The 23,787-nt window shown below is 32.8% G+C and overlaps 4 protein-coding genes across 6 annotated transcripts; 3 read left to right on the top strand and 1 right to left on the bottom strand.

Annotated features, from left to right (window-relative positions):
- Window positions 1-3,959: 3,959 nt before the first annotated feature.
- LOC110672086 (LEAF RUST 10 DISEASE-RESISTANCE LOCUS RECEPTOR-LIKE PROTEIN KINASE-like 1.1) lies at window positions 3,960-7,010 on the top strand. The gene is made up of 3 exons (XM_058140225.1): window positions 3,960-4,852; window positions 5,499-5,780; window positions 5,888-7,010. Exons 1-3 carry the CDS (start codon window positions 4,099-4,101, stop codon window positions 6,715-6,717), a joined length of 1,866 nt encoding a protein of 621 aa, XP_057996208.1. The 5' UTR covers window positions 3,960-4,098; the 3' UTR covers window positions 6,718-7,010.
- A 1,321-nt stretch (window positions 7,011-8,331) lies between these two features.
- LOC110672094 (LEAF RUST 10 DISEASE-RESISTANCE LOCUS RECEPTOR-LIKE PROTEIN KINASE-like 1.1) lies at window positions 8,332-12,116 on the top strand. 2 transcript variants are annotated; one of them, XM_058140093.1, is made up of 4 exons: window positions 8,332-9,289; window positions 10,427-10,459; window positions 10,581-10,841; window positions 10,953-12,116. In XM_058140093.1, exons 1-4 carry the CDS (start codon window positions 8,605-8,607, stop codon window positions 11,765-11,767), a joined length of 1,794 nt encoding a protein of 597 aa, XP_057996076.1. In that variant the 5' UTR covers window positions 8,332-8,604; the 3' UTR covers window positions 11,768-12,116. The 2 variants fall into 2 exon arrangements, with proteins under 2 accessions (XP_057996076.1, XP_021690454.2); XM_021834762.2 differs by having other exon boundaries at window positions 8,338-9,307.
- Window positions 12,117-13,931: 1,815 nt separating this feature from the next.
- LOC110672090 (uncharacterized) lies at window positions 13,932-14,576 on the top strand. The gene has a single exon (XM_021834759.2). The coding sequence runs from the start codon at window positions 14,036-14,038 to the stop codon at window positions 14,495-14,497; it is 462 nt and encodes a 153-aa protein (XP_021690451.2). The 5' UTR covers window positions 13,932-14,035; the 3' UTR covers window positions 14,498-14,576.
- Window positions 14,577-16,972: 2,396 nt separating this feature from the next.
- Window positions 16,973-22,487, bottom strand: LOC110672089 (nicotinamide adenine dinucleotide transporter 1, chloroplastic). Of its 2 annotated transcripts, XM_021834758.2 has the most exons (10): window positions 22,145-22,487; window positions 21,959-22,050; window positions 21,636-21,731; window positions 20,988-21,094; window positions 20,348-20,396; window positions 20,042-20,154; window positions 18,168-18,262; window positions 17,909-17,997; window positions 17,719-17,813; window positions 16,973-17,567 (listed from the first exon to the last, which is right to left on the bottom strand). In XM_021834758.2, exons 2-10 carry the CDS (start codon window positions 22,035-22,037, stop codon window positions 17,175-17,177), a joined length of 1,116 nt encoding a protein of 371 aa, XP_021690450.1. In that variant the 5' UTR covers window positions 22,038-22,050; window positions 22,145-22,487; the 3' UTR covers window positions 16,973-17,174. The 2 variants fall into 2 exon arrangements, with proteins under 2 accessions (XP_021690450.1, XP_057996075.1); XM_058140092.1 differs by having other exon boundaries at window positions 21,959-22,487.
- Between the last annotated feature and the right edge of the window lie 1,300 nt (window positions 22,488-23,787).

Below are 23,787 nucleotides of genomic sequence, written 5' to 3'. Positions count from 1 at the left end.
GTTTTAAGCATTATAACTGAATTATGTAACTACTTGAGAATTGCCTAGTTTGGCGGGTCTAAGAGGGGTCGTATGATGTTATTGTGATGTGGGCCTGAGGTCCTTGGATTTAGAAGTATTGTTTGAGTTACTTTACAGGTTGAGTATGTCCTAGATGCAGGAGAAACTCTGCCGGATTTCAGGTATAAATTTATGATGTCTTTGAACCTTTTAAATTATTATTTTGTTTTAATATTGATAGATTCATGGATATAATTGTTTAGGTAATCCGAGTCAATAGCCACCTCAGTGATCTCCGGTTATTCTGTGAGTAAATATTAATTTTATTTATAATTTTTATATTATTATATATTCAAAGTATGCGCATGCATTCACTTATAAATATATGTATATAGTTATTTATTAGGCACGCCTTGTATTACATATTTATTTGATGAAATTATTACGAAAGTCGCCTTAAGGTAATTTGGAGTTGTGTGCTTGTATCAGTATGCGTGTGGTGTGGATATGGATATGGGTAAAACGGGTAGACGCAGCTAGAGCTTGACTTGTTGAGACCTGATCCTTATATATGGATAAGTCAAAGTGAGTACAGCTTTGAGTTGATCTAGCTGACCCCCGCACTTGGATTATTAAGCGAAAGTCTGGCTTCAGTTGACCTCGCTGGCAGATATTGAAATTAAGAGTGCTGTATAGGAGATCAGCTTCCATATATATATATGTTGATGTGACACACATGTGTGTGCGTGCTCTAAATTATCTTTTGCGTGACTATTACTTGAATTGTTTGATACTATGTGACTATGCTATATTTCATACCCAGGCAATGTATTGGTTCTAGATAGTTATAGAAATTGTATTTAAAATCAATGTCTTACTTTATGAGTCAAATGCTCACCCTTGTTTAACTATTTTTCCTCAGGTGACAGGTAAGCTCTTTGAGAATAACATGCTTTCTTTCTTACAAGTTTACCAGAAGAAGTTTAATTGTGCTTTTATTTCCTTGATTCATATTCTAGAACTCTGCATGTACCAGTAGTGTATTGATCTTGTCTAAGATTGTAATAACTTAATCTTTTGATGTGGTAAACTTATTATGTGGATATGCATGGATGCATGAAATGGTTATTTTTTTGGATGAGGGAGCTGAGCTCCTATTTAATTATTTATCTGCTTTAAGGATTGTGAGAGTGAGCTGAGCTCCTCAGATTGTAATATTTTGTGTTTACAGGTCAGGTGAGTTAATGCTCCATGTTGGATAGTCCAATTTATAGTCAGACTCTATTCATTTATTTTCTTAAAATTGGACTATATCTATGGACTTTATGGTTGGGTTAAGAATAGTTAGGCTTACTATGGGCTTCGTGAGTGTTATGCTGAGCTAAGTCCTAGTGTCGGTCCAGCCCAGAATTTGGGTCATGACATAAATAACTATTTATTTCCTAATTATCACAATTATCAAGAAAAATTAAAAAAAAATATATCATTTATCTACATTTGCATATAACTATAGAGCTAATTAATTACTTATCACCAATCTATATGATGTTGCTATAAATCTTATTTTACTAGTCTGATAAAGATTTAACTCTGTAACACAAGAAATAAGGGTGAAGTTAGTGGCCTATTGGTTAGCTACTTCAATGCTCAAGTTAGAGTTTGATTGAGACTATTTTGAAATTATGAAACTAATGCTCAATAGAAATTTTTAGTAGAATAAGTATACCTGATTTGTGATTTGTTTGAATATTTATAGATTGAAAATTAAAGGACCGTTAGAGTCAATTTCGAGAATCTCAAAATGTTTGGTTGTTATCCCGAGGTTCTTGCCTATGACTCTGCCACTTCTATTGACTCATATCTTGTCAATGCTCGGTTTGATGGATGCTCGGATCTATTATGCAAGCATCCAATTTCTCAAACGTTCAGATTTCATCACCTAAAGATATACTCGATTCGATCAGTCCGAGCTATTTGGCTCTTGAACAAATCATTCTTGAACCTCTCTTGATTTATTTACTGTATTGATTCTTTGGCTGAGTCTCTTGACTATTTGACTCAATTTTAGGTGGGTTATATCATTATAGCTGAGGTTTTATACATATATATATATATATATATATATATTTATTCTAATTGATGACCACATGTAAGCATGATATGAGGAGTCAAAGACTTAGAGTCTCTTAAATCCATATATATGGAGTTGACTTATTAACTTATAAAAAATAAAAGTTTATCATGTGTCATACATATTTTATTGATAGATGGTTTTTTAGTTAATTAATATTTTCCATATCAAATTAAATTCAATATAAATATAATTAAAAATAAAAGGAAGTATACAATCCAAGAAAAATGAAAAATTGTAGTATTTTAAAATCTTAATTTTCAAAATTTGTTTAAGAAACTAACAGAGAGGACAAAAGAAATAATACAAAATGTGCGGAGAATGATAAAAAGTTAACAAATATTGAGATCTGAAATAAATAAATAATAATAATATAAAATAAGAGAATTAACAAAAAAAAATTATGTAGAAGTAGAAGCGATTTGCAGTTTTAATAAATTGAAGGACTGAAATAAGAATTCTATTTTCACATACTTCTCGTTAAATTTTTGGGTAACTTTTCCCATCATTATCAATTTACGAGTTATTTTATGATTATTTATCAATTTTAATTTATGTCACAAATATTTTCAATTATTTTTTAAATTAAATTTTAATTTAAGTAATATAAAAATATTTTTTAATTTATATATATATATATATATATATATTTCATTATAAATATTTTGGCTCATTTTCCGATTGACTGAGCTGATGACCTGACAGCCGGAAAATTTTTTTTTTTTTCTGAGTCGTGTCGGACCAAACATATTTAACACGAAATTTCACAAGGGTACCCCACCTTGCACGCTCTTCTTAAAGTATATATTCCCAAGTCTTCCATGTCAAATCTCCAAGTCAACTGACGTGTTTTAGCAGATGAAGACCATCTCCATAGCCATATATTGTAGAGGTGTAATAATGAACAGAATTACAGACCTTGTTGGTGGCAGTATATTGCTTTTTCTTTCCTTTCAATTGGGTCTGGGGATGGCTGCTTTCTCTTTGATTCTTCTCTTTACATTCTTTCTCCCTGTTTTGCCCTTTATCAAGTTGTCAACCTGACTCGGTATGATCAATTACCCATTCACTACAGACAAATCTTCTGAGTGGTGCGGTCCCTCAGCAGATTTATTAATTAATTTTTAATATGTGTATATTAAATTAAATAAAATTTATTATTAACAATTATTATGTATATAATAATAAATAAATATTTACATTATTAATAATAGTTAATATGTATATATTCATAAAATTTATTAATTTTTTTTATTATTATTAATTAATATATGTGACTTTAGGAGAATAAGTTTTTTTATCCTCATTTTAATGACTCATTTATCATTAATTATATATATATTATAAATATTATAAAATTCAATTATAAAATATAGTTACAATATAAAATTGAGTTATGATGGAAAATAAATAGATTAATGATAAGTAAAATGAAAAATAATTAATAAACATAATAATGATATATAAAAAAACAATAGTTAAGTACATATTCATAAATAAATTTCATGTAAAATTATTATTAAAAATTAATTTATTAAATTTTAATAGTAAAAAAGTCAATTTAAATTTAAAATTATCATAAATCCCATCACTATTTTGAAAAGTTATACTAAAAAAGTATGTGAAAAAATATTTAAAAGGTAAAATCTAAGATTTTTTTAAATTTAATATTGTATTTTTATTATTTATTTTATTAATAATTTTAAAGAGCATAAGCGCCTAGTTTTTGCTAATTTTCCGGTTAACTGATGACCTGACTGCTGGACTTTTCTTTTTTTTTTTTTTTTCCTGAGTCGTGGGTACCCCACCTTGCTCTTTTTTCCTTAAAGTCTATATCCCCAAGTCTTCCATGTCAATTTTCCAAGTCAACTGACGTGTTTACCATCTCCATACCCATATATTGTAGAGGGGTAATAATGAAAGAGAATTACTAACCTTCTTGGTGGTTCTTTCCTTTCAATTGGTTCATGGCTGCTTTCTCTTTGATTCTTCTCTTTGCACTCTTTCTCTCTCTTTTTCCCTTTATCAAGGGTTGTCCACCCCCTTTTCCCTGTGGAAGAGTCGGTCCAATCAGTTACCCTTTCACGAGCAAATTTGGATTTGATGCGGGATGCGGTCTCTTTGTAATGGATGATTGCGATAAAGAAATTCCGAAGATCAAGTTTGATAGGGGACCTGGAAATTGGTATCAAGTCGAAAGCATCTCCCCATATGAAGAAAATGGGATCCAGTTACCGAGAGACATTTCGTTTGACATGCTTATCAGTAAAAACTTTTCGTTTGACATAAAGCTCCAGAATCAGTTGAGTTCCAATAAATGTGAGTCCTTCAACAATCTGAGTCTTCCCACTCTCACATACGCTTCTTTTCAAATTGACTCCAGTCTAACAACCATATACAAATGCAACCACTCTGTAGATTTTCCAGAACCTTCTTTTAATTTTATTAGTTATACAAAGTGCCACGACTTCAAAATCTATTACCCTAAGAAGGATAATGCAAGGATACCGAGGCCTCTGCGTAACTGCTCAATTGTGCAGCTCCCACTAAACACAAACAATGATCATGACGACATATTCCGAATGTTAGCTGCTAAATTCTCTCTTAATGTAAGCATACGGCTTGATTGTTACCACTGTTATTTACGTGGTGGAGAATGTAAAACCAACAATGGAACAGAGAAATGCATCCAGCCACTTCCTCCTCCAGAAAGACACAAAGGTACGAGCAGACATATTTCTTTAGACAAGATTCTAAATACAACTTGCACATATGTTCCCTGTAGTTTATATCTTCAACTTTTTGCATCAATATCCTGTATGGTTTGTGATAGTTTAATTTAGTTTTTTAAATAGAACGCAAAATGGATTTGTTGGTCAATTTTTAAGGATCAGAGTTTGACTCTGGGGGCCACATCACACAGGAGATTTTTTTTCCCCCTTTTTGAATCCTCTAGTATCGATGTGTATAGTCTTCTCTTTGCCGAATAGAGAACAAGAACTTTAATGCAAATATTCGAAATCTAACATGTGATACCTTCTTATGTACTTATCACAATACCAAAAATAAAAATAAAATAGTTCTCTGCTGCTTATTAACAGTTTTTGATCCAGCCTCTCTGCTTTCTCTTCTTATTCGTGAATATTTTATTAAACTCTTGGCATATAAACATTTGCCAATTTGAATTTGGCATTTATTTAATATTTAAAACTAACACTATAGTTCTTTGTGCTTATGTTGCAGGATCGCGATGGAAACCAGTAGGTAACATACTTTTTTCACCTCTCAAATAATTCTTTTTCAACATTAATAAGAAACTTCCTAGCATTATATCAATTTCTTCCATGTATATATGTTAAGTTTAAAGTTAAATGCTGTCTCCCAGGTATCGGATGTGCTACTTTCACTGCGATAATTTTGATGGCCATCATAACTTTCTTCTGGCATCGATATAAAAAACGAAAAAATGATTCCTCGAACCTTCTCCCAAGAAACACTTCTGCTGATCTATTCTCAAAATCAGATAGGGAAGGGAGCAATATCTTCTATGGGGTCTCCGTCTTCTCTTACACTGAACTTGAAGAAGCCACTAATAACTTTGCTTCTGAGAATGAACTAGGAGATGGAGGTTTTGGAACTGTACACTATGGTAAGAAGAAATATATCTTATTTCTTAAAGCAAAGACATTAACAAATTAAAAGGAAAGCCAGCAACTTGTTGAATGAACTATTAAATTCCTGATCATTCTCAACCAGGCATGCTTCGAGATGGGCGTGAAGTTGCAGTCAAGCGCCTACGTGAGCGCAACTACCACAAGGTTCAGCAATTCCTTAATGAGATTGAAATCTTGACACGCATGCGCCACAAAAATTTAGTGTCCCTCTATGGGTGCACTTCACGCCGCAGCCGTGAGCTCCTCCTTGTGTACGAATACATTCCTAATGGGACTGTTGCTGATCATCTCCATGGTGATCAAGCCAGTTCTAGCCCGCTCACCTGGCCTATTCGAATGAGGATTGCCATAGAAACAGCTGATGCACTGGCTTACCTCCATGCTTCTGATGTCATTCATCGAGATGTGAAGACCAACAACATTCTCCTTGACAACTATTTCTCTGTCAAAGTTGCAGATTTTGGCCTTTCTAGATTGTTCCCAAATGATGTCACTCACGTCTCAACTGCCCCACAGGGGACTCCTGGCTACCTTGACCCTGAATATTTCCAATGTTACCAGCTAACTGATAAGAGTGATGTCTATAGCTTTGGTGTTGTCCTTGTTGAACTCTTATCATCCATGCCTGCTGTTGACATAACTAGACAGCGGGGTGAGATTAATTTGGCTAAGTTAGCAGTAAGCAAGATCCAAAGATCTGCTTTTGATGAGTTGATTGACCCCTGTCTTGGGTATCAGTCAGATGAGGAAGTTAAAAGAATGACAACCAGTGTTGCAGAATTAGCTTTTCTGTGTTTGCAGCAAGATAGTGAATTGAGACCTCCTATGGATGAGGTGTTGGAGGAACTAAAGAGAATTGACAGCCCACAAGAAGAGTCACATTTTCTAAAGGAAAACTATGATAATGCCTGAACCACTGACATCACCTCCACATTACAGTGAGTTTGTATTGCTGAAGAGTATCCTATCCTCTCTTTCACCAGATCTCATAACTAATAAATCTGTTGATGCTCATAGTTAGATGCTTGGGACTAGGGTGTACGACTTGTTTTTCTCATTTGCTTGTCTGTCTTTTGTTGTTCTTAGAAACTAGCATTTAATTCGTAGCATTAGTGAACTGAAATTAAGTTTTTGAGTATGTAAATAAATATAGTTATTTATTCTCTTTACTAATGTTTATATTTTATTTAGAGGGTATTTGGCTTCACTTATGAAAATTAATTTAGCTAATTTAAGCTTACAAGTATTTAAAATTTTAAACAGTTACTTATTTTATTATAAGTGACTAATAAATAATTGATATATTTATTAAAAATAGGTTATAATCGCCTTTATTATTAAAATAACTAAAAAAGATATAAAAATGAGATTTGTGGTGAAATTTTAAAATTAAATAAAAATAATATGATAAAATACTTAGTCAAACTATCTTATAATCACATGATTTATAAACATCAAAATGAAAAGTTGGTATTCCAAACTTATTCTTTAGCTTATAAGTCCAACAAATATTATAAACAAACAGATAAATTTATTTTTAGAACTTATAGGTTAATTTAACCGGCCTATAAGTTAAGACAAACACTCTTTTAATATATTAGTTTCACCTTTCTTTTCTCTTATTTTCTTTCTACCAAGAGGGAATCTAATTCATCTGAACATACAATTTATTTTAAACAAAATAACAAATTGTTTTTCTGATGAAAACAACACATTGTAAATATAAAGCATAGTATGTCCTTTTTCCCTCAAACATCTTGTTCTAATCCTTGTAAAAAATCCAACGGGTATAACTAAAAAAATTTTTATAGAATTATTATTTAATATTAATAATTGCACAATTTTAATATATATACTTCGCATTTAATGATAGTACGTCAATATAAAAATAAGATAATGTCCTCATCCTTCCTAAGCTCTTCAATTGCAAGTTGCAATATGATGACCATTTTAAGGCCATAAAAAATGTAAAAATTAACCAAAAAAAATTAGTAATTAGCAGAGCTTTACTTCTTAAATTTCACATCCATCACGTTGATAATTAATATCTTCATAATACTTTCAATAAAATTAACCTCATATCAGCTAAATTTTACAATGATTGTAACTTTATTATCTAAGTGTATTCGCTAATCAATCATTCTTCAATATCAATAAATTATTAGATTTAATCTACATGTTAAGAGTTTTCATTTTAAACATTCATCTATAATTTTCACTATCAAAAAATAAAAATACATGGGCTGTTTCATGTGGTTTAGATACTCATTATGGGCATTGGGGCTCATTAGATATTTTACTAATGGAACAAGTCCAGGCTAACCCAATTCCGCCCCTGGATAGCCCAGCCCACAATGATAGCAAAATTCCGGGATTTCCATGCGCGAGAGGCGACTGTGAGACTCGCCGTCGAGTTTCCTTTTTTTTTTTTTTTTTTTCTAAAGTTAGGTCGTCGAGTTTCATTCATGGCTGATGGAACATTGGCACCAATTATACGGTAGAAGTAGAGAGGCCCCACATAAAGACAATTGATAACACGAATTAATTTTCTAGTATGAAAGTTTCAAACTTTCAGTCCCCTACGATAAGAATTGAGAAAGACGAGTTATAGCATTACGGCCACTGTTCTGACCCACTTGACCAAAAGAATCAGACTATAATTTTCTAGTCGTCCTAACTAGTCAAGAAACAATTTTCCGAGTACAAACTGAAAATACCTTTCCTTCATCAAGTTCACTGGTGTGTTTAATGGACAAACAACCATAGTGCACCAACGCAGCTTACTTTTGGAGTTTTAAGATGGCGCCTCTCTCTGTTTTACTATTCTTTCTTTTCTCTCATCTTCCGTTTCTTTACTCTGCTGAAACATCGAAATACCCCTCTCCTTGTCCAAACTTCAAATGTGGAAAATTGGGCGATATTAGGTTTCCTTTCACTCCAGCAACGAACCCGGCCTGTGGGCTGTTGAAAGTAAATTGTAGCGACCACAAGATCCAACTGCAGAGGCGAGGAAGATGGTATAAAGTTGAGAACATCTCTGAGGCTGACACCATTTCTATCAGTGATTCAGAACTTCAGAATCATTTGGATAAAGAACGATGTGATTTCTTTGAGGAATTCTCTACTCCCCGCTCTAGAATGGTCTCTTTCCAATTTGTACCTAATATTACCTTGTTCAAATGCAACCGCAGCTTCAACAGCACTCACGGCTCTGGTTTTAGTTATGATACAACTTGTAACAATAGTCTTTATTTTAATCACACAAATGGTAGTAATCCAAGTTTTCTTCCTCATAGCTGTTCAACCATTCTCCTCCCAGGACTTTGGGTTCGAAATCACAATCACTACGACATAAAATTGAAGTTTCAAGCTCGAGTATATGTATCTCTTGAATGTAGCAGTTGTCATTTTGAAAGAGGAGGTCAATGTGAAATTAAGAGCAATGGAGATTTTTTCTGTGCTAATGCAAGAAGACCTGCCAAAGGTGTTCAGGATGACGCAGGTAAGGCTCACTTTTGTTTTCTTCAATTATAAATCCAGTAGCTAGGCTATACAATTGAAGATACTCTCTTTCATGTTTCATAATTCCTCCACTTCTATTGATATTGTTTGAAACGGAAACTTCGACTCATTGGGTTGTTCGACAAATCCTATTTTTCTACTATTCTGTTCTTACTCTTAGTATCTTTAATGATATGTGCCTTCATAGACCCATATGTAGGTCAAGATAAACTACCTAGGATAGTGTTGCTACATTGGTTAGTGCCCCTGAACTATGAGATATTAGAAGAATAGGATAAAGATTGTCATGGCCCTCTGTCTGTACAATCGTAGCTGAAATGGCATACTTTTAGTGGATTATATGCATGTCTTAAGAAAATCCTCTACTCAGTAGGCAGGTTGTGCGAACAACACACCAGATACAGCCAAGACGTGTTGTTATTTTATTGTTACCAGGAGGTAATTCATACCTACCTATGACAATTATCTGCAGTAGTTGCTAGCTTAATTACCTTATGTACTGAGATCCTCTGCCATGATCTGTTGGAAATCTGCAAAATGAACGTAATTTACTTAATTGATTGTTGATTATCCATTTAATCTCTGTGTTTCCCTTTTTGATTCATAAATCCTTCTGTGTTTGATACAATTGCCTATCATCACAATCCATTTCATTCTCAGACTTGGAATCGTTCAGTAAACACTTTATCAGTGAATGTTTGGTTTCACTACATTTACCTCATCTTCTCAAGTCAATTATACTTTAATCCATAAGTAGTTAGGATTAGGATTGGTTATATGGATGTATTTTCTAATTCACCCGGTTTAGGTTTACGTCTTTTCAAAGATTTAGGGTCACTATAAGTGATTTTTCACTAGTTCCCTCTGTCATTTTCAGTCTTTTGCTTCCCTTTATATTTCCTACCACTTCAACGTGTTCAACCTTTCATAGTAGAGCATTTGTCAGTCTACTTCCTCTTCTCTAGGATGTATATTTTGAAATTTTTCTGGCCATTCTTTATCAAGATCTTGGAGCATGCCAATTTGGCATGGCATCCATCAATCAGTTTCCATGAGTTTGAATTAACAGACTAATAGTTCTTTTAAACTTATGTTGCAGGGGGACAAAAATGGGGATGGCGACAAACACTAGGTAACTTGCATCCTTGACAGATTGATTTATCCTCAATTTGTGTTTCTTTGCACAGCGTCAATAGAAAATTCTTACTATCAAAGCATTGATATGTGTTAAAGTATACCATTCTCCTTTTCAGCTTTAGTTCTTGGACTTGCTGCAATAATGGTTATTTCACCGACCATAATTTTAATCTGGTGTCGATATGAGAGAAAATATTCCTCCTCAAACTTCATCCCATCAAATAATTCTTATGATCCCTCCACAAAGTCAGAAATCGAAGGGGGCAGTGTCTACTCTGGTGTCCCCATCTTCCCCTATACCGAAGTTGAAGAAGCCACAAGTAACTTCGATTCTCAAAAGGAACTTGGAGATGGAGGTTTTGGGGCTGTGTACTATGGTAAGAAGATAAACATCCTATGTTTCTTAACCAAAAGCAAAGAAATTTCAAAGGAAGAGAACTGATAGCTAGCAACTTGTTATTTAACTATTCTTCTATCATTCTCACCAGGCAAACTTCAAGACGGACGTGAAGTTGCAGTCAAGCGCCTATATGATCACAACTATAAAAGGGTTAAGCAATTCCTCAATGAAATTGAAATCCTTAGACGCCTGCACCACAGAAATCTCGTGTCCCTCTATGGTTGCACTTCACTGTGCAGTCGTGAACTCCTCCTTATCTATGAATATGTTCCAAATGGCACTGTCGCTGATCATCTCCATGGTGATCGAGCCAAGTCTGGTTCTCTCACCTGGCCCATTCGGATGAGGATTGCCATAGAAACAGCTAGTGCATTGGCTTACCTTCATGCTTCTGACATCATTCATCGAGATGTGAAAACAGACAACATTCTCCTTGACAACGATTTCAGTGTGAAAGTTGCAGATTTTGGGCTTTCCAGATTGTTCCCAATTGATGCTACTCATATCTCAACTGCTCCACAAGGAACTGCTGGCTATGTTGACCCTGAATACTACTACTGTTACCAGCTAACTGATAAGAGCGATGTCTATAGCTTTGGTGTTGTCCTTGTTGAGCTCATATCATCAATACCCGCTGTTGATATAACAAGGCATAGGGATGAGATTAATTTGGCCAATTTAGCAAAAAATAAGATTCAAAGGTGTGAATTTGATGAGTTGATTGACCCATCTCTTGGGTACAAGTTAGACAAGGAAGTTAAAAGAATGACAACTTCAGTTGCAGAGTTGGCTTTTCTATGTTTACAACAAGGTAAGGAAATGAGACCTTCTATGGATGATGTACTGGAGCAACTACAGAGAATTGAAAGTGGAGAATATGCGTTGGACAGCCTGGAGGAGTAATATCATACTTAGGTAGACCTCCAACAGATTGTATTGCCGAAGAATATTCTGCCACTACCATCACTAGATTTTGCAACTGACAAGTGGGTTAGTGGTTGTTGACTACTTGTTCTGCTTCACCTTATGTGCTGATTAAATATCGAGTCAGGTGATGACAACATCTATCTAAATACTCATTGTTTAATGTGAGCCAGTAAAAAATGGGGTTTTTTTCATAGAGAGATGGATTTAAGGAACAGTATTGATAGGATATATGTTTATAGCACCTAAAATTAGGTGGGGCTTTATAATTATTCTTATATTCATATGTTGGAGAGATCAATTTCAGATTATGACCTTTTTCAAGCCAGTTGAAGGGATCATCTCCTTTTTAAACTGATTCTTACTATGAAGATGAGCTTATGCTGTGCACTCCAGAAGGACTGTACTTATTATCAACATAAAGGGGAATAGAGCCTTGTTCTCTCAAAAAGACTTTTTTGATAGGCAGCAGCATGCTTCTATAGTTGATACCTCAGACACAAAAAGGAATTTAAGTGGGCATTATAATTAATACAAGCATGTGGTAACTCAATGCTAATAAACTTGTAAACTATTCCTAGTGCGTTTGGTTGTAGAGGGATGGCATTTGGTAACTCAGTACTAATGACCTGATGTATGAAATCTGTTATTTTTTTATGTCCCTTCAAATCTAGATACATTTTTTATGGACTCGAATTACGGTTTGATATGAAGGTTTCGCATACAATGTGATTAGAATAAAGTAAAGTATATGATGATAGCCTACATTTTGAAATTTTCTTCATATATATATATATATATATAAACAATTACATCTTTAGATGTTTCTCCTACTTCTAAGTCCTTAAGTTTTCCAGATTTTATATGGATAATTATAGTATTTTGGGAAACTGAGTTCCATAAAAATGATCGTTGATTTAAAAAGTTAAATTATAAGACTCTTGATTTAAATAATTCACTATTTGTACTATTTACGTTAATTTTTTTTATTGTTTAATATATTTCTCTTATTTTTCTTGAATTTTAAAAATAAGATTATAATTATTTTATAACTATCACATCGCAATAATATCATTTTATTGAATCAGCTAATTGGATTGATTGAATAAAAAACTGTACTTGAAACAATGAAACTAGTTCGACCTCCAATCCAATTCTTGCAGCCGTATTTCATATCATTTAGGGGGATTTATTAGGCCTTCAAACAAAGGGACAAGGTTTTTCTTTAATTAAAAAATACAAGATTGCAAAAAGTATTGCATTATTTATTATGGATTTTTTTCTAAGCAGCATTTATAGATTAGTTAAGTTTTGAGTTTAACCTTGAAATCTAAAAAATTTACATTTGTTTTATTCTAGTTAAATTATTATTATTATTATTATTATTATTATTATTAATTTGTCACTATTTTAATTTAATTTTCAATGAAAAATCAAAATTAAATTAAAATATTAAAAATAAGTTGAATGTGGTACGATTCAGAATTTCAACAATACGCATAATCTTATCAAAAACAATGGTTTTATAAAGCTAATTATTAAATATATAAGATTATTAAAAAATAATTTTTTTTTTAAATATGAAAAAATTAATTATTTTTAATTAAAAAATAATAATATATAATTATATAATATATATACAAAATACACCTAATAAACTCTCTCTTTGTAAATTTTTTTTTCCCTCTTTTCCTAAAAGCGAGAGCTAACAAACTCATCCGGTCCCACGAAATACGACAGAGGACAGTGCTTCTTTTTCACGCCGCCGTATGGATTTGGAATTCACTTTGGAAAACGTATTAGTCTTCTCTGTCTGTTTCATTTCCCTAAATTCCATTCAAAGCACGCGCTTTAACATCCCAAAAGTAAAAAAAAAAAAAAAAATTCCCAAATAGATCCCAATCTCTTTCTTTCAAGCAATTCCTCAAACATCTTCTGTGTCTGTTTAGCCTTGAGTTTATGAAGTTAAAATTATTTTTTTAATAAAAAAATTACTTTAAATATTATTAAAAGATTAATTTAAAATTTTTATTTTATTATTTTAATATTTTTATAATTAAAATTTATTAAATTTAATTTTAAATTATTTTTTAATTATTATATTTAAAAAAATAATTTTTTCAATAATAATTTTAACACCGCTAAAAAGCCCTGTATATTACATTTAAATTCAAATTTTCCCCAAACTCAATTTATTTTTATTTCAAGAGGGACTAAGAGAGACAAGAGAGACAGGAACCTGAAAATATGGCAACGTTGCAGAAGTTCAAGCTGCTCGCAACCGAATGCGGAGTGGCTCAGAGTCCAACGCGAAGCCCGAGAACAAGTCCTGTTGTTCATCTCCGTCGTAAGAAAACCACTCTCCGTATGCTGCTCAGCCGAAGCTCAGGCTCTGGCCGCCGGTCACCTCCCAGACATGAGCGACCTCCGATTCATTGCCAACCGAGAATCGCTGCACCGCTGCCAGAGAAAAAGAGAGATACATTAAAGGACTTGTTCGTGTCATCGCCGTCATTTGAGGATGAAGAAAACAAAGGCAAGGTTAGAGAGATGATTGGAGGCAAGTGTGAAGTGTTTACAATGAGAGTGAACGGTTTGGCAGGTGAACCGGCCGATTCGCCTAGACAGGGATGGATCGGGTTTAGACATAGGTCTCTGATAAGGAGAGCTTGGCGGCCTATACTGGTTGCCATTCCAGAGGATGAGTAGAATTAATTTGACCCACAGCCTCTCTGATGTAGTAAATAATTTTCAGTTAAATCGAAAATTTCGTGGGTTTTTTTTTTAACCTTCTATTGCCAATATAATATTTTTAAACAAATCAAGAAAATTTGCTTTCTTGGAGATGCTACTAAGCAAAAGGAAAATTCTTTCGTTTCTTTTATTTTCTTGCCAACCAAACGCTTTTCATTTTTCTTGATTTATCATGCTGAAATGTCTTTCATCCTGTTTATTGGTGATAATAGGCCACACATCAAAATCAATAAAGAGAAAAGAATTCCATTTGGTGCTAAAAATTGGTAGTTCAGTATTCGAACTAAGAATGAGTAGATGCATGTGGGATGTTCAAAGTTCGAAACTTTTCTAAATCCTGTGGAAAGAAAAAGTGAGTTGGAAGACGAGACCACATACCATCTGATAAAAAGCAAGGGGATCCAGTTGGAGGTGGAGGGAAAGCAAAGGATGAGGCAACATCAAGCAAGCTAAAGCTAATTTTCAAGATACTCCTGTCTTGACGTATTATTTTTCTGGCAATAGAATTTGCAAGACATTCCAAGCCAAGAGGCGGAAGAACTGAAGCACACAACTGTAGGAAATGGAGTATGCGGCTCCTGATTCCTGTAAATCCAACTGGATTCTGGATGCTTGGGGCCGCGGAGAGCTCAAAGCCCATTTGCATTACCTTAAAATAAGATTGCAAAAGCTATTTAGGTTGAGGCATGGTTAGTCCCGCTTACACTTTTTATAATTTATTCTTTTAATCAAATAAAAAGAAAATTTAAAATTTAAAAATTTGAACGACACCTTTAACGTCTTTGATAAGTAGGCATAATTTAAAAAAAAAATGAAGGATCAATTTGAAATTAGCTCTTAATGTTTAAATTGTCACAATATAAAACTTAAATTAATTAAAATTTTAATTTATGGTGATTAATTATATCATAATTATTATTAAGTCTGTACCTATATTTTAAATGTGGACCGACTCAATTAATTCAATTAGAAAAATTAAGAATCAGCTCTTTCACTGATCTAATTTATCTTCTAAATTTGTTTTTTTAAAGACCTGTTAAAAATTCTTTGAATTTAGGTGGCTGATGAACTGAACAACGCAGATTATATTGGACAAATCTCATTAAAAAAAAAAAAACTAATGCCAATGTTTGAGCCATGAGTCTAAGTGAGTTTTAAAACTAATTACCATTTAAACTACAATAAATATTATATATTTTTATTCCACAATAAATAAATAAAATATTGCTTAAAATCTAAAATCTCAATTAAGAATTTAAAATAATTTATAAATATTAAAAATTTTAAAAATGACCTTGAGTAAATTTTAAAATATATACATAAGAAAATATATTTTATTAGAAATTATAAGTAAATTGCTTTATATTCAAATAAGCAGGCTTTAATAGATGAGTATTCTATAATAGAAAAAATAGTTTAATTATTTTAATTATGTCACTAAAAATTAAAATAATTTTGATACTATAAATATATATATATATAAACTTATTTAATTTGTTTTGAATAATTATTTAAATTTAATTATTTATCTATTTTTATTCTTACCTCTTTTATAATATAAAAGAGATATCAATTTTCTCTAATTTTATTGTGGTATAAAATTACTTTTCAGATGAAAATTCTATATTGAAATCCTAGATTTGTTTTATTAATTTATTTATACAATATGTAAAGGTGCTAATGTTGATACACTTTAGTGCACTATTATTAATTTATAAAAAATTTATTAATTGCATGACATATATTTAAAATTTTATTGAATAGTATATCAGTTGTTTTTTTTTTTATATATATAGAGAAGAAATACAAGATAGACAATATATACTCTGATAATTTTATTAAGGTGTGTTAAGTTATATATCTTATACAAGTAATGTGAGATCTACAGAACAAGCTTTGATTGAACTTTAAGTTCTTAATTTTTATCTTGACTGATTCAAAGACTATCAAATTTGAGAACCTTAATTTGTTTATAAATTTCATTAAATAAAAAATATTAAGAAATAAGCTAATTATTTTAATTTTATAAATAACAATCATTAACTTGTGAAATCTAAAATATTTAATTTTAAACCTAAAACTATTTTTTAAAACTTTTACATAATAGTAAACTATTTTACATGCTTCTTATTAGAAGCATAAACGGACTCTCCTAAAAACAAAATAAATTAAGAAACTTAAAAAATAGAAAATTAAAGTAGGTTTCCAATAGTAAATAGTAATGCTTTAAACATTTTACACCTTTGATTGAAATAAATTTAAATTTCAAGCCATTACCAAATAAAGATCAAAACAAGGTACATATTTAGAGACATTTTACATCGCCTCTTCTATTTGGTTGCTTGGGTTGGAAATAATAAGGAGATTACTTCATCTAATTCCAACCATATTACATTGATGGCAACTGTTCAACACACAAAAAGGAGCAAATTAAGGAGCAAAAATAATTTCGCATTTTATTCATCAAACATTACATTTGGCTGGCCTTTCCAAATAAAATACAAAACCAAAATTAGAAATCAATTAAAAAAATAATAATAATAATAACTCTTATTCACCTTCACGTTTTTATTATCCATTTCAGGTTTTATGGATAATCAACACCCGGTAAGTTTCCAAAGGAACACGTCAATCAGTGTGCTGCAGTTAGCTGCTCCTCGTTTCCCAGAGGAATAGAGGTAGTTCTCTTGTTTGGTTGTGTTTGTGATTGCCCCAAAACAATGTTGTTACCCATCCCGTTTCCTTGGTTTTCCATCAGATGTTGGGGATAGCCTGGTTTTGGTTGAGCTTCTGAATGCTTCTTGTCTGGAGGCAAAACTCTGTCTAGAAACCTATGTATCATCTCGTAAGAGGTAAATGTAATGACAGCAGATGGGGTTGTTCTCATTAAATTTGTTGCACAGCCCCGGTAAAATCCAGGAAAACCTTCCTTTTGGAACACCTTCTTAACACAATCAACAACCCCACGATATTGGACCTCAGAATTTCTGACTTGCCCTTGCTCTTGAAGCCTTGATCGCACAACCTGGTATTTGAAATGCACATATTAAAACAATGTAATGTGCGTATGCACAGTGCCCATGCGTGCCTTTAGCAAGATAAATATCGAGAGTTTTGTGGCTGATAAGCTCCCCACTACAGTAGAGTAAAAGAATAGAACCATGCCAAAAACACACCTCGTGAGGATAAGTCATTACAGAGGCAATCACTTTGGATGTTGAAGCAGCGATTGCAACATCCCCAGCACTTAGCTTATCAACAGAAGTATTATCTGAGAAAATTGAAAACAATAAGATCAGCACTGATCAAATTCACAAAGAAATCTTAGATACACAATCCAGAAAATAATTAAACAGTAAATATTACCCTTTTTAGCCACATAATACTTAATCTTTTCATATGCTGGAAATTGAATTGCAACATGACTTATCCCAGCCAAAGAAGGCAGAATGCCACTGTTCCATACCAAGGGAAAAACTTAATCACACGAAAGAACAAATTCCAGTCATTATAATCATAGAAATGCTGCTTGCAATATGTTCCAAACAAAATCACTCAATCATCATGCACATTTAAATCCAAAGTACAACTAAAGGCTGGGTCAAATTTTGAAATTTACACTGACCTATACAACCCTCGCATGCCTTCCTCGTGTATAATCCTTCTAAAAGCAGAAAGTATGCTTTTATAGGGAACCACATCTGGTCTCATTCCTTGTGTCTAAGAAAGAGATGGAAACAACTAAGCGTCCACAAATAGAATCACAATCATAAATTAAATATCAAATCAGCATAAGCCACAATGAGAAAATGCTCTTAATATAGAGTTGTATTGATCACCAATCTCCACCTACCACCTACTTAAACCCATCCCCTCCCATCCCACCCCAGCACCAAAAAGTAAATAAATAAACAAGTAAAGGAAGAGGAAGTGATTCGTGATAAATCTAGTTTTTAAACTTCACAGACCAGCAAACAATAGGAATTCTGCAAATTAGAAATTTCCAGAACTAGCATGGGGTCAAAAAAGAAGTTATTGAAGAAAATTTCCCATTTCACTACAGAAAATTTTGGCCAGCATATAATTGAAATAAATAAATGTACCGCCATGGAACTTATTACAGAAACCTAACTTTTTAAAAAACCATTTCAAGCAGCTTTCTGCAGATTGGACATGGGCAATTCTGAATAAACAATTCTTGAAAGGAGAATGTAAGCGAACATATGGCAAATCCATCAAAATTAGTTTTTAGATTGTGAATTGAAAAGGTGTAATTTTGTACACTTAATCCAAAGTGTTTCATTTAAGTATGTGCTTTCCTATTTTTGTCTCTTTCTTGATCTTTTCACCTTTTTCAGATTTTTATTCTTATTTGAACTAAAATGTCATTCAAATCCACATTTTCCTTTCCTTAAATGCAGACACAGTATAGGTTAAGCTTGCAGCCATGCGATGAGTTTAAATCTCATTCTCCATCTCAAGGTTATTGAGCTTTTCTTTAGCACCTATTAGCAAAGACATTTTCAGACTCATGCAAGCTCAAAACTTTCTACTTGGATTCACAGTTTCAAGCACTAAAGGTAGTGATGTGCACATTGATCATATAAAAGCAGCATATCCTCTAAACCTATACTTGTAGAAAGAGCAACAAAAAAGAAACAAACCATTCACATCTAAGATCCAAACGTGCAACAAGTACAATTCTTTTGCATTATTTTATCGCTCTCCCAATCTTATAATGCTTACCATGCTTTTTTTTTTTTTTTTTTTTTTTTGACTGACTCACCATGCTTGAAAATTAGCTTAGTGGTAGGGAAGCAACATTGGGTGGCATTGGATCCAACACTTGCAATTTGCAAATCAAACATAGTTTTAGTCATGCTTGCTTATTACAGATTACAGTTAACAAAATTATTAAGATGACCAAAATTACCGATTAAGGCACCCAAAAAGAAGGAAAGAGGAAGGTGGGGAAGAAAGGAAGAAAATAGTCCTTTCCAAATGGCCCCAATGTCTATTAGCTCTTACAGCATGTGAAAGTTTCTATGCTAAATCCTTTTCAGCAAAAGAGAAAGCAAAGATGTTTCTAAAATCTCAAAACTGAATGATTAACTAATTTTCTCCAGGAGGCTTATTTTCATGGTCCAAACTATATGCCTGTTCGGCCCACTTATCTCTCTACTCTATAGCATTGTCAACGAGTTTGATCCTCAAAATTCCACCCCATTTTCCAGTTGTGACCTGGTTTAGATACTTTGTCCCAACACAACAACGTACTCCAATAACTAAAACGAAGTACAGTGAGAGAGTTCTCTAGAATCACATATAGAGAGACAGGTGTCTCTCTGTGTGTATGTGTCAACGAGCAAGGTATTTAATATCCATCAATGGACTATATATTTGTTGCAACAAAATTTTAAAAGCAATAACCATCAATTAAAGAGGCAACAAGTGTAGTAAGTAGAACCATAGAATAATATATAGCCATGGTATACTTACTTGGAGTCTGGTTTTCACTACCCACAACGGATTTGTAGCGATGGCTGTGGCAGCCCCAGCACCTGCGGCAGCTACCATGTTTGCACCAATTGTGAGTTGGCTATTTCCATCCCCTGCAATACAGCATCACAAAAATTAAAAAAAAAAATAAAAAATACAATTCAGAAAACAAAGTCTATTGAAGCAATCCAATAATACAGTATCCTTTGTATCTTAGAAAGAAACTTAATAGAACCAGGTTTGTATAGGAACTCAAAAGAAGACCAAAGCATAATTCTGAAAAATGCAACACTGAAAAGTACCAACCATGTGAAAGAAGGATGCCTTTGAGTTGCTCATAAACTGTGAAATACACCTACAAATAAAATGAGCACAGTTGTTACTGAATAAATTGAAAAGGACATAAGAAGGTATTTTGCATGTGTTTGCTGTGAGAGAAATGGAAAGTGACTTCATAAAATCCCTCTAGTAATTCCAAATGAAAAATACAAAGATTTGGAATGATTTTCTGGGGACTCTAGTAATTAATGCATTTAAGTAAACTATTTCAAAGAAAATTATACAAAAAATTCCAACTCTAACCCCTTTTTTTCTATTGGAGGTAGTGCTGGTTTTTCCTCCCAAAATGATACAGATATATGAAAGTCAAACTGGGCAGTTTCTTAAATTATAAACCTCTTTTAATCCTCAATAACATAAAAAAAAAAAAGAGATTGCACTGGAGGAGTTCTTCATAAGAAAATATACAAACAAGATGGATGACATGTGGCTTCCTATTGATGGTCTTCTTTTTTCAGTAAACATTGAAGATTACTGACATTGTAATTATTTGAAAATCAAAACCAGCATAAAAATAATCACTTTTTTCCTCCATCAAAAAGCCCTCACATATAAACAATCACATTGTTAGCTATTAATGGAAACAAGCTACAAAAGTAATACTTACAGTCCAGTTTGGAAGTAGAGCTATTATTGTTGGAGAGAGACCTCGATACAATCCCTTAAAACCTTCATTCCTAATTATGTTCTTGAGACTTGTGACAATGATGCTACCTGAGCACAGATGAAAGAGAAAAGCTTAAAGAATGGTCACTTATTGATAAGCAAGAGAACCAGTATATACTTGGGAATAAAATCAAATTTAAAGTCCATAACTCCATATTTAGAAGTACTGTCCAATATAGTTATATGGTTCAATTATCATAGTTACACTCTATCCGAATCAACAAAAGTTGCAAAGAGCAAATGTAGAAGATAACACAGTTGTTAGGTTGGAACAAGCTCGAGCAGCTAGAATTATGAATTAAAAGTCTTCATTTAGACAAAAGATATTGATCAAACAGTTAGTACACTGATCCTGAGTACCTGAAAATCATATGTATTGACACCCCTTAACAACAAACCAAAACCAGAAATCAAGGTTCTAGGTTCTTTTAACGTTCTATAGTGAATGACTAGTCCTCTAAAAGGTCGACTAGGCAACTCCCCGAGAATGTCCATGAGATGATCCGGTTGTTTCTAAATAAACCAGTCCGTAGTTTTAAAGACCAACATAAAACATAATATTCAAGGGCAGACAGAGAATTCACAATACCTGTGCGACCTGAATTGGAAGTTGAGGGCAAGCCATGGACCTGCAACCTTGTCTTGATCACATCCAATGGGCAAACGACAGTAGCCGCAATAGCACCTGCAAGTATAATCAACTACCCGTTAATTACAGAAAACTATTATTCACTCGAAGCACAGACAAGTTTCAAAAACAAGTTGGGACGATCAATTAACAAAAACCGAACAACCCACTCAATTTAAAGTTCCTGTTTGAATTAAACATAAAAACCCCTAAAGAAAAAAATCACAAACAAAACGTCATTGCAACAAATATTGAAGTAAAAATTCGAACTTGGTTAAACTAACCTGCAGCAGCACCAGCACCGGCGTGGCATATTAATTCTCTGGGGGTTCGATTATGGGATGATTCCCCACCACTACTCATCGTTTAAACCTATCTAGAAACCCAAAAATTGAATAATACAAAAGCAAATCCCCATGGTAGATCTATATAGAGGTATGGGTAGAGGTAAGCATAGGCTTTCCTATTACCTTGACCTGATGGGAATTGGGAATAGCTTCTTTGAAGGGTTCTGAGGAAGGTGAACTTTTTGGACTCCGAGTGAGACGTGTAAAACGCTCTCTTTTGAAGAGGTCTAATTGGAATTTTGCAAAGTTCTTTTAGAGCAATGAGACCCCAGAAAAAGGAAAAAAATCGCTCCCCTTGAGGAAGGAAAAAAGAAGGATGGGTCTCTCACTGCAATGACTAATTGGGATTTGCAGATGGAAAAAAATGAGGAGGAAGACAGTTATAGAGCTCTCTGCAGCAAACCTGAAACCTGATCATGTCGACAGGCTCTGCCAGCAGTCAACAGTAATTTTTTGCGTTACAACCAGTAGTATATATTTACGTTGGAACACCTTTCTAAAAAAATTAGGAAATTTTATTTATACTTTTTATATAATTTTATTATATTTTCTATTTAATAATAATAATAAATCTAATTTCTAATATAATTCCCAATTCACACTTTTCTCCTTCTCATTTTAAGAAATTTTTATATGAATCAAGTCCATCAAATAAATTATAAATTGTCATTAATTTAATATTATATATTATTTAATATTTTTTGTGATAATTATTTGTAAACATGTAATTGATTTTCTTTTTATGGAAAACATGTAAGTCATATTTATTTAATTCAATGATAAATTCACATATCATGTATTACAAAGTGAATTAAGCACTTAATTAATTCATTTATTTCACATTTAATTAATTTTTTGTTGTTTTTATGATAAATAATATATAATGATTAAAAAAATATTTTTTTATTTTATTCTTCTAATTTTAATAATTTCATTGCAATTTAATTAATTTTTGGGACTGCTTATATCTCTGAATTAATGATGGGATTCTTTAATTATGAGAATAGTGACTGCTTTGAATCGTCTAAAACAAAAAACTCTGCTTTGAATTCAACATAGCATGTTGGTTTTTGACCATATCAGTGCAGTGGTAGATTGACTTCAAAGTCCGACTAACCCAAACTATAAGACATCATGATTATCAATTTTTTTTCTTAAATTACCGAGAAATTGTCTAGGATTTTAAATCTACTTGCTTGGAGGGTTCAGATGCAATTATACATGAAACCAGAAAGATAGATAGATCTTATGCCTACGAGCTGAGCTTGGGCTTTGATTCACAGTGAAATAGTTTTCAAAATCATTAGATTTCATTTGGGCTGGACTTTGTTCTAAAAATTAATTAATTACCTAATCTATTAATGCAGTATCAAGAAGATAGCATGTTGTTGTCTTCCCCAAGGGGGACCTGAGGTCCCTGAAAGCTCCGCATTCAGTTGGTGCAAAGAGCAGACCAAACAAGAAATCTTGAAAAATATTAGCTCTCTGAAATCCTCTTAAAACTCAGTTTCTTTCTTCCATTTGGCCAAACAAAAAAGAAGTAATGGATGGCAGTGAATGCCTTCTCTCGAGGGATTCTTTAGTGAAGGTATGCATTTGGTAGGCCACCCCACAACCACAAGGGGCTGTGAAAAATTGATTGACTGTTCCTTATTTCCGGAGCAAACAGGCAATGCTTGTAGGCCCAAGATAGGCCCATTTTCACAGACCGGTGACCTGTAGTAAGGTAATAAATTTCTGCCCTTTCTGTTGAAGTATTAAAAGCA

This window comes from Hevea brasiliensis, chromosome 17, assembly GCF_030052815.1.
Source record: "Hevea brasiliensis isolate MT/VB/25A 57/8 chromosome 17, ASM3005281v1, whole genome shotgun sequence".
NCBI classification, from domain to species: domain Eukaryota; kingdom Viridiplantae; phylum Streptophyta; class Magnoliopsida; order Malpighiales; family Euphorbiaceae; genus Hevea; species Hevea brasiliensis.
Note: the sequence above shows the minus strand (reverse complement) of the source record. Positions and strands in the feature narration are given on the sequence as shown.